This window comes from Spermophilus citellus, assembly GCF_964194105.1.
Source record: "Spermophilus citellus genome assembly, chromosome: 12".
NCBI lineage: Eukaryota > Metazoa > Chordata > Mammalia > Rodentia > Sciuridae > Spermophilus > Spermophilus citellus.
In genome coordinates, this window is record NC_138198.1 from 6,853,166 (window position 1) to 6,868,210 (window position 15,045).

General features: G+C 40.4%; 1 protein-coding gene across 3 annotated transcripts in view; it reads left to right on the forward strand.

Moving 5' to 3' along the window:
• Positions 1-573: 573 nt before the first annotated feature.
• The window catches only part of LOC308631972 (zinc finger protein 383-like), a 161,246-nt gene continuing 146,774 nt past the window's right edge, over positions 574-15,045 (forward strand). The window contains exons 1-4 of one of the 3 annotated variants that reach the window (XM_081263545.1): positions 770-2,338; positions 7,684-7,813; positions 8,090-8,275; positions 8,447-8,718. In XM_081263545.1, coding sequence (XP_081119671.1) covers positions 2,273-2,338; positions 7,684-7,813; positions 8,090-8,275; positions 8,447-8,487 — 423 coding nt within the window. In that variant the 5' untranslated portion in view covers positions 770-2,272 and the 3' untranslated portion in view covers positions 8,488-8,718. Of the gene's footprint in view, positions 2,339-7,683; positions 7,814-8,089; positions 8,276-8,446; positions 8,719-15,045 lie in introns of those variants that run through there. The other 2 variants (XM_081263544.1, XM_081263546.1) reach the window with 2 other exon arrangements.

Below are 15,045 nucleotides of genomic sequence, written 5' to 3' on the forward strand. Positions count from 1 at the left end.
TTAAAAGCCAACGTATAGGCCCAAGGTAGATACACAAAAGTGGGGAAGAGCTATAGGGGAGTTAGTGGGGACCAAGGATTAGGGAGTTGGAACATGAATAAGCACAGCAGTTAATTGGGGGTTAAAAGAATAAAAAGCTTTGCTCTTTATAAAATTTGAAAATGTTATGAAAAAGTCCATGAAACTTGGAGGAAGAGTAATGTGAATGTTATTAGTCCCTTTATACCACAGCAAGAATTTTTTCTTTTAGACCTTACCTGAGATTGGATTCATTGGATGGAATCATTTAGAATGTTCAAGAATGCTGAACATGTAAAGATAGATGTATTCAAACTATTTTACTGCATTATGTGTATTAGAATATTTAGGTCTTTGTTATTGTGATTTTTGTCTTGGGGAGAGTTCACTGGTGATATCGTCATTATGTTTGAGCACTAGATGGCAGTGTGGATTTTTAAGGTTAGGCCCAGAGCAACAAATTTCAAGTAATTAAAAAAAAAAAAAAAAAATTACTTTTTTAGTTGTAGTTGGACACAATACCTTCATTTATTTATTTTTATGTGGTGCCTCAGCCTAACCCTAACCCAGGATCGAACCCAGGGCCCCGCGGGCCCCCCACGTGCTAGGCGAGCACTCCACCACTGAGCCACAACCCTAGCCCTCAAGTAAATCAACTGTGCTGGCAGTGCTATACTTGAGACCTCCTTATAGCTGAAAGTTCATTCCCTTTGACCAATATTACCCCCTTCAATCTTCCCCACTCTTCAGTATCTGGTAACCACTGTTCTAATCCTTTACCTAGTCCTTTTTATTTTTTAATTTGTTTTGCTGAGGGTCTTCTCATTAAGTTGCTGAGGCTGGCCTTGAATTTTTGCTTCTCCTGCCTCAGCTTCCTGAGTCCCTTGAATTACAGAATTACTGATTACAAGGGTGAACTACCACACCTGACTGTTGGGACTTATTTTATGACCTCAGGTGTGGTGTATCCTGGAAACACAGAAACATAATTTACAGGATCAGAAACTCGTGTGCAAAAATATCTGCAAGAACCAGTGCCTGTGTAGGTAAACCTAAATTGCAATCCATGAATTTCTGGAGGCTTGGTATGGACAAACAATATCAATTATTAAGATGGCCTTATTCTTTATTATCTTCAGATTTGGGTCCAAATATACTTCTCCCATTAAAACTTTGAAGTGCGTGCTAGGCGCCCCAGCCTCCCACCTGGCAGCTGCCCACGTTCCCGTCGCCCGCTCTCCTCCCCGCAGTTTCCTATTTCCCCGGCAGGCACCCAAACTCCGACTCACTAGAAAACACTCCCTGGCCCTCCTCAGCCTTGCGCAGCTGCACTCCTCCAGGCCCAAGCTCGAGGCTGCCGGACCCCGTCCCTTCGCCCACCCGGTCCACACAGCCCCGCCGCACCCCCGGATCCCGGGAGAAGGGCCTCCGTATTGCGCACGTCCTCGTGAAGCCGGACAACTCGCGAGCCGGGCCGGACTGCTGATCCTCTCAGGGCCGGGCAGGCCCACGGAGGCCCAGATGGGCAACTGCTGGGAGTCCGGCCCGCCGCCCGCGCACACGCCGCTCCCGCAGCCTTCAAGGCCCGGCAGATCTAGCGGCCCGGGCCGCGCCCCGTCCGCCCGCGCCCGCCAGTCCTCCAGAGCCTCGGGGAGGCCGGGGTAGGGGCGCCGCGGCAGAGCAAGCGCGGCGCCTGAAGGACTCAAGGGCGGCGTGGGTTAGGAGCCCGGGCCCCACCCTGCACTGTCTCCCTCCAGGTGCCGGGCGCTGACCAGACCTGGAAGAGCTGAAAGCAGGGCCCAGGGTTCCCCCACCGAGACAGGCGCTGGGGGTCTGCACTGCTAACTGACAAGGCCGTGTAGTGTAGGGAGAGCTGGCTCTGCGAGGGCGGGGCGGGGCGAAGGCGAGCACGTGGGCGTGTACGGGGCGGGGCTTAGACGGGGACGCAGGTGTGCAGAGCCGCGGGAGCCGTGAGGTGGGGCGTGCAGTGGGCGTGCAGTGGGGCGGGGCTGCGCGGCGTGGTGGGTGTGCGTGGAGGCGGGGCGAGAAGGTGGGTGTCCTGCGGGGCGGGGCCTGGAGCGGGGCCTGCCCTCGCCGTGACTTCTGCGCTCCCGTCGCGGGCGTCGCTGGAGTTGGCGGGCAGGTCGCGCCGTGGGACCCTGTGGGAGCCGTGGGCGCCGGGGTGGGTGCTGGAGCTGAGGTGATTTCCGATCTGGTGGGTTTGGACTCCCATGAAAAACCTGACGTCTCAGGGATGCTTTCTCCGTTCGGGTTCCGCTCCGCGCGGCGCCGAGGAGGAATAATGGCTGCCACCTACCAGGTAGCTTGGCCTTTTCTGGCTTTCTTTATTAGTGGCTGTCGATTTTTCTGTTTTGATTTGCTTGCCGGCTTAAAAGTCTTGCCCGATTTCCCCTGGAGTTAAGTGGGACCGAGTGACCCGATTTCTAGTGTTTACTGTGGGAACGATGTTCGGGAGGGTGAAGGCCCCGTGCATCGCACCCGACCCCAGCGTTCCACCATAATTTGACCAGTGTTTGGGATTTAGCCTCTCGTCTTTTTAGTTTATTGTTTTTTATTATAAAATTATATTGTCTTTTTCGAGAATTTGGAAAATACACAACATAACAAAGAAGAGTGTTAAAATTCCAGTCTCCAAACGATCACTATTAATATTTTGATGTAATTTTATTTCATTCTAGTGTGTATACTTATACTATTTTTACGGTTTTATAATCAACAGTATTGTTTAAATTTACACTGTAACTTTGTCTTTAAATACTTAATGAAATTAACATTTTCATAGTCACATAATAATTCTTTGTGCAATGATTTTCTTTTTTTTTTTTTTTTTTTTTTTGCTTTCATTATAAAACATATGGAGAATTTACTAAGAAATACAGAGTAGGGCTGGGGCTGTAGCTTAGTGGTAGAGCACCTCTTGCACTCCTGAGCCCCTGGGTTCGATCCTCAGCACCACATAAAAATAAACAAATAAATAAATTAATTAAATTAAAAATAAAAAAGAAATGCAGAGCACACTCCGGTAACCATTGGCCCTGGCAATACAGAAGACTGCAAACACTTCAGTAACAACCCCAATCAAAATCCTTCTTCCCTCTGACACGTTTTATGATAATCAGTTTTTTCATTATAGTTTTACCTACTAAGTTTGCATTAATAAATGATAACATGTATTTTTACTTTTTGTTAACTTTATGATTTGCCTCAGTAAATGATACCATTTATTCTTTTTGTTAACTTTATGTAACCGTTTCTATCCTTTCATATTATGCTATTTTTAACACTATAATTAAATCTTTTTTTTTTTCATTTTGTTGAGTAGCATACCCTTACATGAAATCAGTTAATTTATATGTCCTTTACATTGTTGATGATTACTTGCCCCCCCTCCCAATTTTGGGCTATTCCATATAATGCTGCTAGAACATTTTTGCACATAACTAGCAATGAACAGGAATTCACATTTCTCTAGGATTATACATTTAGGATGGAATTGCTGGGTAATAGAATATGCCTGCCTATTTCAGCTTTTTTTTTTTTTTTATTTGCCAAGTACTTCAAATAGTTGTGCAACTTTGCAGCTTTCCTAGCAGTAAACAGTTTCCTTGACTCTTAATTCCTTGTTTCTACATCAGTATTTATTATTATTCCTTCATCTTGGTTTCCTTTAAGTTTTTATTGAATACTAACAAAAGTAGAAAAAACGTGCAAATATATGAATGTGTGGTGAATTTTCACTAACCCGATTCCTGGTAACATCACTCAGATCAAGAAAGAGAAAATTACTGCATAGTGCAATGAGACAGATATTATTACCCTCTTTACATGTATGATTATACTACAGGTGTGACTGCATCACAACCAGAGGAATGAAAAATTGTGCTCCGTTTGTGTACAGTTTGCCAAAATAATTCAGCTGTCATGTATTACTAATTGGAACAAATTTTAAAATTTAAAAAAAAAATGGAAAATTACCAAATTTCATTCCTACTTCTACTTTCCCACCACTTTTCCCTGACCCCCAAGGGTAACTTGTTCTGACTTCTACCATTAAATTGGTTTCTGAACTTCATGTAAATAGAATCAAGTAGTGTATGCCCTTTTGTGTCTGGTTCCTTTATCTCTATATTTTGTTTCAGCATCATTCATGTTGCTGTATTTACTTGAAATTCACACATCTTCCTTGCTGTGTGCTATTGTTTGAAAATATCATGCTCTGTTCATTTTGTTTGTTTGTTTTTTGTTTGCAGTGCTAGAGATTGAACCCAGGGCCTCACCATGCTGGGTGAGGGTTCAGCAGGTATGGGCTGTCCAGTTCTGATGTTGGCAGTCATTTGGATTTCCATTCTTTGGTTATTGTAAGCATCTTTTTAGAGATTGGAAAATATGCAAACTAACAAAGATTGTTAAAATCCCAGTCTGTAAGCAACTACTGTTAATATTTTGAACAATGTTTCATTTGATCAATATTATACATTTTAGAATCAGTGTGTCAATTTCTATTTAAAAATTCTGCAGCCAGGCACAGTAGCAAGGCCTGCAATCTCAGCAACTGGGAAGGCTGAGGCAGGAGAATCACAAATTCAAAGACAGCCTGGGCAACTTAGTGAGATCCTATCTAAAAAAAAAAAAAAAGAAGAAAAGGGCTGAGATATAGCTCAGTGGTAGAGCATCCCCCCCCCAAAAAAAAAAAAAATCTTCCAGGGATTCTGTTTGGGTTATGGGGGAAACCTTACTCATGGTACTGTGGCACAGCCAAGTGGTTAATTCAACCACTGTCACAGAGGTTGAATTAACACATTATCACAGCTGCTGATTTGAGACTATGGAAGAAGAAATTAATGAAGCAAGCAGAGTAAAGCCCCTCTCCCCTAGAATATATGTCCAGTAGCCAAAGAGGGGGGGACAATAATTTTTTTTTAATGATAGATGTATGAACTAAACCTGGATATGGGGAGAGAAAGTAGAGAACTAAAACAGAAGTTCAGAAACAGAAGCCCAATGGAAACTAAACACACTAAAAGAATTTATACAACAAAAAAGATGAAAATATGTAGCTTTTGCACTTTCACAACAAAGTTAACTTTTAATATTTACCACAATGCACAGAGAAAATTGGCAAATCCGTGTGACTGAAAATCAATATTGGAGCTCAAACTATAGTCATACTTGGAATTGCTTCAAAATTAAACAAGGTACTCCCTATAATTGTAAGGGAGTCACTGAATACAAAATAGAAAACAAACAGGCATGCCTCACTTAACCATAGATGTATTTGTTTTATAAATTCCTCACAGTCTCAGCACCATAACAGGCATGAGTGCTCCAACCCAGTAAGCTGTAAATTAAAATCAAGTCTGGCATTTACATTATTAGTCTTAGCAAAATGGCATCCTGTGGACCTTTACCTCCAGGTAAAATAGTTAATGTGGTTATATTTGTTTCTGATTATTTCTGTAATTACTACAAACATTGGCTTAAAAGACAAAATTTTTTATCTTCTTCTTGTGGAGATCAGAATTCCCATGTGACTCTCAGTGTATCCACAGTCTCATGCCCTCCGGAGGCTATATGGGAGGGTCTGTCTCCTTGCTTTACCATCTTCTAGAGGCCGCTCCTATTCCTTGGCTTACTGCCTCATCCTCCGTCCTCCTGGCCAGCAGCATAGCATCTTGAAGTCTTCCCCTGACTCTGACCATTCCTTGTTTCCCTTGACTAAAAGGCCTAACAATCACATTGTGCCCACCCATATAACCCACATAATCTCCATCCCAACAGCTTTAATTTTATCACATCTGGAAAAGTCCCTTTACTAAGTAACATTTTCATAGTTTCCAGGGACTAGGGAATGGATGTCTTTAAGGGGCCATTATTCTCTGCCTATCACAGTGACCTGATATAAATTAAAATAGGGCTTTTAAAGATTGAGGCCTAATATCTAAGACCTATTTGGAGGAGGGGTGTTTACCTCCAGTACTCTGCCCTTTAACTGTATAATTTGACTTCTTATTAATCTTGTAAAGTAGAAATGGTGCCTCATGGTGGATCCTACAAACCTAATGCTGTGGTCCCATCCATTTAAGCCCCCAGACCCAATATTATAAAAATTACTTACTCCATTCAGGCAGTGACTGGTAAATATTTCAGTATTACAGATTTGTCCAATAAATTCTGATTGGTGCCTATTTCAGCAGCCACTAAGTCACAGTTTGTCTTTACCTCAGAAAGGACATGACACATCTTATCACAGTTCCTGGAGTTTATTGCCATGTTTTTAAAAGAAACCCATCATGTGTGTCAGTTTTTCTAGTAATACATCAATACTGTCATATGCCTATTAATGACATTTTCCTCATGGACACATACATTAATTCTTTTGCTTTTCTTCTAAAACATGCCTTTTAAAGCCTTTTGGGATGACCCAAAGTGGTTTGACTAACTGACGTTTGGCTGTTACAGGATTTTAATCTGAGACTCACTTTTATATATTGTACTAGGTCTTTGATTCACTAACCCCAGTGACACTTTCTCTTTGGGGAATGGAGGATCCTTTGTCTTCTCATTCTTGGTTCACCTCCTTGTGATGATGGAACTAGTATTCCAACAGCTCTCCAAGAAGTGGGTACATATCATTTAGTCTGTACATATGTAGAAATGTCTTTATTCAACATGCTCACAAGGTTGATGGTTTGGGCATGGGATATTAGAAGAGTTGCTCCTCTGTCTGCCTTTCTATAGGAGTCTCTTAGGAAGCCCCTTGCCATGTCACCTCTGCATCTATTATTGAACCTGTTTTTCTCCCTGGGGGTTTTAGGTTTTTGTTTTTACACCAGGTATTATTTTTTTAATATTTATTTATTTAGATGTAGTTGCACACAATACTTTTATTTATATGTGGTGCTGAGGATCGAACCCAGGGCCTTGCACTTGCTAGGCAAGTGCTCTAGCTCTACCACTGAGCCACAACCCCAGCCCCTATACCAGGTATTATAAAAACTTTATTTTTGATGTAATTTTGTAAAGAATCTCAGAATTTGTCCTTTCTAAGGCATCGAGAGAGAAGGGAAAAGAAATACTTATTAGGACTTATTTTGCCATGAATTGTGTTGGGTTGCCTGCACATATGCTACTTTTTTTGTTATATGAGATTCCACAGTTTGATTTTGCACATACTGAGACATGTCTGGATTGTGGAAATACCCATTTGTAAAAAATTGCTTGGAGAAATGGAATGTTTGAGGACCCGAAAACCTGCTTCAGTCACTCATTTCCTTAGATTTCCCCATCTCCAGATTTTTGTCACATAATAGTTCCCCATTGGGCTGGGGATATGGCTCAAGCGGTAGCGCGCTCGCCTGGCATGCGTGCGGCCCAGGTTCGATCCTCAGCACCACATACCAACAAAGATGTTGTGTCCGCCGAGAACTAAAAAAACTAAAAAATAAATATTAAAAATTCTCTCTCTCTCTCTCTCTCTCTCTCTCTCTCTCTCTCCCTCTCCCTCTCCCTCTCCCTCTCCCTCTCCCTCTCTCCCTCCTCTCTCACTCTCTCTTTAAAAAAAAAAATAGTTCCCCATTTCATTCTGCTTGTCTTACTTCTCTGTGCACACCGTTGCCTTCTGCCTCTTCATGTTTGCCGTTTCAGAGGGTGGTGGTGGTGTTCAGTGATGTGACTGTAGACTTCTCCCGAGAGGAGTGGGAATACCTGGACTCTGTGCAAAGAGTTTTATACAGAGATGTGATGCTGGAGAACTACAGCAACCTGGTGTCAGTGGGTAAGGCTATCTGCCCCACAGATTTCAAGATCTGTTAGGAATGTCTGCTTTCTACATTGTGAATTATTTAGCTGCCTTTAAAATAACTCTGAATTTGTGCTTTCCACTCACAGAGTTTGAACTTTGTGGAGATGGAAATAGGTGGCTTCATTACAGTGGAAATTTTTCTGGTTTTCTGTGCCCCTTCCTATAATTTCACTTATTTATTTAACAAATGACTAGAAATGAATTCTGGGACATCCCAGCATAACTGTTTTATTTTTTTCCTGTAAACAGGACTTTCTATTTCTAAACCAGCTGTGATCACCTTATTGGAGCAAGGGCATGAGCCCTGGACAGGTGGTCCAGTGCCAGCTAAAAGCCAGTCCTTACATAAATGGCAGAAATCAAGAGTGTTGAAGAAGAGCAGTACAGGTGATAATCCATCTATCTGTGAGGAGGTGACACCTTTGAGTCAGGAAGGTGAGCCTTGTAGACCTTGATCTATGGATCACTTTTACTTTTTTACCAACCAGACTTCTTTTACTCCCTTGAAAATTATTGCATCTATATTTGTATTTAAGTATTTTCTTAGCTACTGGAGGAATACAAAAAGGTACTCAAGTCACCAGTAGATGGCGCTTTTTCTCCTAGGACCAAATTTAGAATCACCTCAAGTGCTTCTTAGCTCTTGATGGCTATGGGGCAGATTCCAGAAGAAAGGCCTCAGACATAGTAAGATAGTTCTACATTGATTGGTGCCAGTAGCCCTGGAAGTTCATGCCTGGAACTCTCCTGGACCCTTCTGTGTGTGTGTGTGTGTGTGTGTGTGTGTGTGTGTGCGCGCGCGCGCGCGCACGCGCATGCATGTGTATTGAGTTTAATCTGTATAATTTCTGTGTAATAAACTGAGTCCATGAGTATAACTGTTCTGAGTCCTGAGTCATTCTAGTGAATCACTTATCTTAAGGTCTTGTAGACCTCCTGAATGTACAGCCCTATTCCTTTTGTGCAAAAAGGAAAAGTTAACTCATTCTGTGATTACATAATAAGAAATGTAAAATATCTAGCGTATAAATAAATAGCCCTTCTATGGTTGCTGTTATGATGGAAGAATTTCTTACCTCAAGTAGGTTGAAATGTGTAAAAGGTGTGGGTAAAGACTTTAACATGGATTCTGAGGTGTGCCTAATCCCAGCTACATGGAAGGCTGAGACAGGGAACCACAAGTTTGAAGCCAATCTGAGCAACATAGCTAAACTCTATCTCAAAAAAAAAAATGTTTTAAATGATTAAAAAATAAAATGGACTACGAGAAAACTAGAGAAAAATACTCTAAGAACTACAGAAGTCTATATAGTGATTCCTATGAAACTGTTGCTGAGTGCTAAAGCAAACATACATAGAATTAAGCCACATCAAGGCCAGCCAAAGAATGGCAGCAAACTGTAATCTGAACAGTTCCAGAAGATAGCATAGAAATGAGACAGTCTGAATTTTGACCAGCCAATGTAGAGGGCTCCCTGAATACCCGAGGCTCAATAAAGATGCCAGAATGTGCACTCCCTAGTATAGAATTAAAGTATTCTATAGAAAAATCTATCCTAGCCCTACCCTAACAGCTTAATAAAATCCATGAAAGGATCAAACATCCTTAAATCACCTGTCTACTAGAACAGAATACAAAAGTCTTTGATAAAAATTAGCAAAGTTGGGCTGGGGTTGTAGCTCAGTGAGTGGTACAGTGCTTGCCTCGCATGTGTGAGGCACTAGGTTCGATCCTCAACACCACATAAAAATAAATAAGATACTGTGTCCATCTACAACTAAAAAAAAATTAGCAAAGTTAAGCATTTGACAATATAACATTCTCGATTTCTAGCATTCAATTATAAAATACTAGATGTTGAAAAAGAAGGAAAATAGCATAAATAGTCAACAGAAGTGACAGATGGAATTAGACAGAATGTTGGAACAGCTCTTCTAAATATGTGTAATAAGTTAATGGATTTAGGGGAAACCCTTTATATAATGGCAAGAGACTGGAGAGACTACTTGCCAACAGAGCAATAAGAACTTGTTTTATTCTCTTGCATCTCAAAATTTTAAAGTATATGCAACAGTAGTTTTTCAGGAACATGTCTGGATTCCAAGCAATAAAGACAGTGATTCTCGACAGACAGGAAACCAGTAAGGCCCTGTGATTGCCCCATCTTGCTTTGTTGAGAGAGTGAGTCTTAGGATGCAGCTCAGAGAAGTCGGAAGAGCCCAACAAATTCCATGAGTAGAGAAGACAGAGCTGAGTCCAGGGTGATCAAGGCAGCACATGTTCAGAGGAGCACAAAAGGATGAGCTGCAGAGTGAGGGAAAACTAAAGATCTGCAGATGGGCTCCTTTGAGAGTTCAACAGATTACTGGTAAGCAGATGGGGAACTACCTGAGGCTTCCAGAACCATTTGGAAGGACTAGAAGGACCTATGCCCAGCACTCACACAGCCAGCAAAATACCTGCTCCCACTACCCAGACAGACTGAAAAGCCTTACAACTCTTCATGCACTGATGAGACTGCTCCACAGTGTCTTACCTCAACTTCAGGCCATGGAACTACTCTAAAAGAAAGATCTAAAAGGATCAGATGACAACTTTCGAGTAATTTAATGATCTTAAAGCTTATTTAAAGGGATACAAAATCTAGTACTCAACAAGACAATTCACAATGCCTCATGTTCAATACAAGATTACTGTGCATGCCAAGATAGAAAAGGGATCCATAATGAGGACAATTTTTGTTAAAACCAACCAAGAAATGGTAAATATTAGAAGACATTTTTAAAGTTATAACTATATTCCAAGTGTTCAAAAGTTGAGCCAGATGTAGAACATCCTTTTAAGCACCCATATTGTTTCTAGAGTAGAAAACCAAAAAGCCTGCATTGGGTTGTACAGTGGATTCAATATTTCATGTTCAGAAAAGGTTAGTGAACTGGAAAGCAGCAACTGAAATGCAAAAGAGGAATGAGTGGATGTGACTTTTGGAATAACTTAGGCAACCTAATATACAAGTGTTTGGAGTATACTCCAAAGAGAACTGGCAGCAGAGAAAATATAAGAATGACCAAAAATTTGACAAAACGGATCCACAAGCTTCAAAGAACTTCAAATATAAGAAGCACACATATTTAAAGACTGTAAGACATAATCAAATTGCTCAAAGACTGTGTGAGCATCTCAGGTTTCATGATTTTCATGATCTTTAATCACATGGGCAGTTTCAATTATGAAAGCTAGTGTTTCTCAGTTGGTGTACTGTACTATAAGATCTGGAAATCTCATCTAAAATCCAATTAGTTGCTGCAAGGTGGTATTCATTGGCTTTTATAATAGGCCCATCTATGTTCCACACAGAGGGGTTAGACAGAGAACTTCCCAGCTTCTAACAAAGTCATTAAACTGGTAATAACTTTTTGTCCACAAAGTATTCTATCTTGTCAAATCAACCTGTATGAACTTGGACAGTTCTGTTGGTTCCCATTTAGCATATGTAATCCGTAGTGTTTAAATATTGAATTTATAGTTTCACAATAGTAGGTAGTGCATTCCCAGTCAGATATAATGTCTAGTCATTTAATATATTTAGGTAAAGAAAATGTAAAGTCTGTTCATTCCAATTCTTATCCATGTTTCAGTAGTTCCACCAGTGGCTCTCATATCCTTACACTCTAACTCTGTCCCCCAATAGGGCTTCTCTAGTGGATGTTTGAATCCTTCTGTTTTGTGTTTCCATGTCAAGGAGTTCCAAAAAGTTTCTTCCTCGCCTCTTGGTAAATTTGTGTTTGTGCATTATGAGTACATAAAGCCTTTGTATTCCTAGCTGGGGGTTGGGCTGAGGGACCCTGACTCTCTCATCAATCTTTACCCTGTTGAGTCTGATCACACCATAATTTGATATATGTATGCATCACACAATGATTGTGCCTTGCAGCATTTTAAGTTCTTCTTGAATAATAAATAGCCCAAGTTTTGTTTACCACCCATCAGTGTTGAAGGACCAACACAGACTCCTACTGATCCACCTTCCTTCCAGTAGTATTGTACTGAGACATTTGTTTGCTTTCATCAATGTCCACCTTATTCATCCCATTTCTTAAACTATTTAAAGACGAGTGTGGGTGTAACTCAGTGGTTCCATCCCTGGTGCATGCGTGCGTGCGCGCGCACACACACACACACACACAAAAAAAAAACCCTTCAAAGATTTCTACCCTGTTTAATGAGTCTCTTGAATCTCCCCTTTATATTTCTGTCTCTCTCCATTCTCTTGCAGCTTACTCTAATTTCCATAACTGTTTCAGCAAAATTTTTTCCTTTGGTAGCATCCCTGTGGCTGTAGCTCAGAATAGATGAAATGCAAGCTCGGCCCAGATTCCAGATCACAATAACAAAGGCATTTATTTTGTAGTTTGCTTATTTCATTTTAATTTGCTTTTCTTAATGTGTCTAGGGAGCCATCTAAGAACACAACATCATTTAAAATATTGTGATTAAATTACACAGCCTTTGGCTGTTAGGGCTGTGAACTACATTGGCAGGCAAGAGAAAAAAGAGAAGTCTGGTTACATGTCCTACTGTTTAAAAAGCAGTCCACTTAGGTCAGCAAGTATGTGAAGGCCTTGGCTGCTCTGCCTGTGGCCCCAGCCCAGAGTGCAAGACAATTGTCTCTACTATTCAGGTATAGGTTAGAACTGCCAAATGTATTGTTTAAAGGCATGTAGAAAATCTCATCTATGTGAAAGTCACTGCCATAAAGGTTCTGGTTATAGAATAAAGAGTAAATGTCATGTTATCAAAATTAAGAGAAGCTCAGGTGCCTTTTATAAAAAGCAGCCTTTTGAAATTTAAAAACTTAAGTAGACTTGCTTGGTTGACAGAGAAGTTATAAGACAGCTCAAGAGCTTTCAGGCCTAAGACAAAGCTATGTTGCTTAGATGTTAAAATCTTGTAGTGGATTGTGCAATTGCTGGGTTGCCACCTAAAATATTTTAATGTAATCTATTGAAAACGATTTTACCAAAGTGTAAGTATTAAAAAGTATATGGGGAAAAAAGTAAGTAGTGAAACAATTCATCAGGAAGTGGATCTGTTATTTCTGAAGTTCACTGATAACTTTTTACTTCTAATAACCAGCTGAGCATGAGTAACTACGATTCCAGTTTTGGATTAACTAGTTACTGAGAATCCAAATTTTGTTCTTTCAACCTTCCTTGTCCCAAGCCATGATTTCACCATGTGTCAGTGAGCCAGGATCATTTTAGCAACCCCACCTTTTGATACCAGCTGTAGTTTTTGAGATTACCAAGCCCACTCTTAGATTCAGGAGTTTACTAGATGTATTATCAGATTGCTTGAAGCTGTTTTAACCACATTCATGGTTTATTACACTGGAAGAATAGAGATTCAGATCAGCAAAGAAGGGGCACATAGGAGAGGGTCCAGAAATAATGTGGTATGAGCTATCATTTGTCCTTTTTCAGGGGAATCACATGGATGGCACTTTTTACTTTTTCTGAAACAATATGTGGCAATACACATGGAATACTGTCAACCAAAGCTTTTGTGTCCAAGGTTTTCATTAGATGTTAACAGACTATTTTATGTAACTTAAGCTCTGAGTTACTCCATGCTGCATAGAATAGAAGTTTTCAAGCTGTGCCTAAGCCTTTGTTACTCCATTTTGTAAAGCAATAGTTTGCTATAAGCTGCTCTGTTTAGTGTTTAAGGGCTGAGGTGTAATGATTCCACACCTTGTTTGTACAAATAGATAACCACTACCCACCTGCCATAACCATAGGCATAAGCTGATAAATAAATTGTGCTAGTAAGGATAACCACCTGTACTTGGGTGCAGTGGCACATGCTTATAATCCCAGCAGCTCAGGAGGATGAGGCAGGAGGATCACAAGTTCAAAGACAGCTTCAGCAAAAGTGAGTGCTAAGCAACTCATTGAGACCTTGTCACTAAATGAAATACAAAATAGGGCTGGGGATGTAGCTCAATGGTCAATCCCCAGTACCCCCTGCCCCCAAAAAATGACCACCTCTGAACTTATAAATTAATCAGAAGCACATGGATACATGCGCATATTAAACTCACATCAGACAAAACATGAGCTCATCAAACATGAGCTTATCAAACACGCCAGACCACCAAATGATGCTACCCACTCACTCAAGACCCATAAAAGAAGGAGCATCCCAAGACAGGACAGAGTGGCTTCCTGACCCCATTCAGCCATAAATAAAATGAAATTATGTCATTTGCAGGAAAATGGGTGGAACTAGAAACCATCATGTTGAGCAAAATAAGTCAAACTCAAAAGGTCAAGGATCATATGTTTTCTCTCATATGCAGAAGCTAAAGAGGAAAAAGGAAAAACAGGTGGTATAGATCTCCTAAAAATCAAAGGGAGTTCAGTAGAGGAAAGGGACTAGGGGATTAGAGGGAGGGCAGGAGCAGGAAAATGCCAGAAGTGATACTGGCCAAATCATATTGTTATATTGTGTGCATGTACAAATATGTAACAACAAATCCCAACATTATGTACATCTGTAATGTACCAATAAAAAATGTGGAAAACAAGACATAACACCTCCACCTATTAAACTAAGAAAAATAATAAAAGTAAAACCTATAAATCTTAAAAAAAAGAAATTAAGATTGGAACAAATGAAATTGTGATTGCCCAGTTTATGACTATCAGGTGATCCACAATTTTCAGTGAACTGCCACTGATGAAAGTGGTGTACCTGAGAATTTATTATTCTTCAGTAAAATCTGAAAATGTGGAAAGAAACAAACGTGTTTGGTCTATATTAATGACGTAGCATGCTCATGACACTAGGTAAATATAATATTGTCAGGGAGGACATATTCAAGCCTTAAGAGTTCCTCTAACAAGTGGCGGGCAAGGGTCAAACCTTTATTCAGGCTAGGTTAATCCTTTACTGCAGAGGATCTCAGAGTGACTTAGTGATTTGTCTCCAAATTTAAGCTTGTATTTTAGTGCTGGGATATAAAACAACCCAATTTTAATATTCTTACTATACCACATCACCCATTTTATTTTGTCCCACTTATCTGAACTTACAGATTTCTCCCACCATCTGTCACCAATGTAGCCATTGCTCCACAAATAATGTTTCATGGAATTCTTAAAGAAAAAAAAAAGCATTTTCAAGAAATTCACATATTTTG